Source organism: Nicotiana sylvestris, chromosome 10, assembly GCF_000393655.2.
Source record: "Nicotiana sylvestris chromosome 10, ASM39365v2, whole genome shotgun sequence".
Taxonomy (NCBI): domain Eukaryota; kingdom Viridiplantae; phylum Streptophyta; class Magnoliopsida; order Solanales; family Solanaceae; genus Nicotiana; species Nicotiana sylvestris.
This window is the reverse complement of record NC_091066.1, coordinates 92,118,402-92,120,525: the sequence shown is the minus strand read 5'-3', so window position 1 is coordinate 92,120,525 and position 2,124 is coordinate 92,118,402. Positions and strand designations below refer to the sequence as shown.

The 2,124-nt window shown below is 38.5% G+C and overlaps 1 protein-coding gene across 1 annotated transcript; it reads left to right on the top strand.

Annotated features, from left to right (window-relative positions):
* Positions 1–1,065: 1,065 nt before the first annotated feature.
* On the top strand, positions 1,066–1,734 carry LOC138879678 (uncharacterized). Its single transcript, XM_070159300.1, has one exon. It carries the CDS (start codon positions 1,066–1,068, stop codon positions 1,732–1,734), a length of 669 nt encoding a protein of 222 aa, XP_070015401.1.
* Positions 1,735–2,124: the final 390 nt, after the last annotated feature.

Here is a 2,124-nt window from a genome sequence, read left to right as displayed (position 1 = left end):
CAAAATCTACCATACACCCTCCCCCCTAAATTTCACTTTTAAATCCTAATAGGTTTTAAAATTTCTTGTCTTATGTTTTGATGATCTAACAAACTTACTGTTAAGAACCAGATAGGGAATCTGACCAACTCGGACTATACTGCAAGCTTAACGAATTTCAGGTAAAGGTGAACTACTACAGCTTCAGGAGCTAGGAACAAAAATAAGAATCTGATACCCTTGTGGTTTCCGAATCACAGTACAAAGTCAATTGGACACAGCTGGAAACAAAGTGACTGACTGCACTCTTTTTGCAGCACTGCACTATTTCCAGTGCCCACTCATTCTCTGGCCAACTAAAGTGCTCACATCATTTCAAGTGATGTGATCAAAGTGTACCTACAATGAGTTTATACAAAACATCACTTGAATGTTTCAGTTTCTCATTCAAGCTTCTTGCAAAAAACAGAGAAATCAATCCTCACAAGCTTGAAGAACAAAGTTGAACGCAACTACGGAACAATTCCTAAAGATAGCTTATTGGTGTCCTAGTTGAGTTGTAACTTTGTGATTGTACTTATTGTATCTCCTAAACTGCTTAGCTAGAAGCGTTTGATTAGGAATCCTCTTGTAAATTCGTAAACTCCTTGAGTTTATGCTGTGACTAGGTTTAGTCATAAGCAAAAGTCTTTGTAATCGTAGAGTTACAAAGTGGCTTGTGGTGAGAGCATCACAAGTTAGTAAAAGTCTTTGTAACTAGGAAGTCACAAAGTGGCTTGTGGTAAGAGTACCACAAGTTAGTTGAGTAAATTCTTTGTAATGAAGTCATTGCAAAGTGGCTTGTAATAGGTTTTTACAAGTTAGTGAAGTTGAAAGCCTATAGGTGTAGGTCGGGATTTTTTTATCCCCTTGTGTGGGATTTTTCCACGTAAAAATACTCTGCCTTATTTACGTACTGTTTTATTAACATTCTCAGCAAAATCTCGTAGAGGACTAGGTACTCTACTGATTGATGGACTTACACAAATTAACAATTGGTATCAGAGCAGGTTCCTCCTTTAAGGCTAACACCTAGGAAGGATCTTCATGGCTGCTCCACCAAATTTTGAAGAAGGTCAATCTACATACCGACCACCCAAGTTCAATGGACAATACTATGGTTGGTGGAAAACAAGAATGCACAATTTCATCATGGCTAAGGACTGTGAATTATGGGATATCATATGCGATGGTTCTTATGTTCCAACCAAGGTACTAGAGGAACTTCCATTTTCAATGGCAAAAACCAGCAAAGAGTACACTAAAGCAGACAAGAAAGCTATGGAGAAGAATTTTTGTGCCAAGAAAATTCTAGAGTGTGGAATAGGACCTGAAGAGTACAATAAAATCTCCACCTGCGACACTGCCAAGGAGATATGGGAAGCCTTACAAACAGCTCATGAGGGAACTACACAAGTAAAACAGTCTAAGATTGATATGCTCACTACCGAGTATGAACTCTTTAAAATGAGGGACGATAAATCCATTCAAGATATGCACAAAAGATTCACTTCCATCATAAATGAGTTACACTCACTTGGTGAAACTATTCCCAGAAACAAGCTAGTGAGGAAAATCCTCAGCTTTCTGCCTAGCTCTTGGGAAAGCAAAGTGAATGCTATTACTAAATCAAAGGACTTACAGGAGCTGACCATAGAAGAGCTGATCGGAAACTTGAAGATCTATGAGTTGAAGAGAAAGATAGACAGTGAATGAAGAGAACCAAAAAGGGAAAAGAACCTGGTACTTAAAGCTGATAACAATGATTCAAGTGAGGAAGACAATGACATGGCTTACTTAACCAAAAGATTTCAGAAGATAGTCAGAAGAAATGGAGAAATGCTAAAAAGGGACAGCTCTAACAAACCAAAAAATGTGATCTTTGTTACAAGTGTGGAAAACCTGGACACTTCATGAAAGACTGTCCTCTCTTGAAATAAGAATTCTCTAAGAACTACCATGAGAAAATAGCTAAGACGAACCTGGTTCCCTTCAAGGACTTCAAGAGAAAAAGATCCACGGACAATATGATGAGACAGACTCTTGCAACATGGGGGGATTCCTCTAGTGAGTCTGAAGGCGATGAACCTGATACTGGTGATAGTT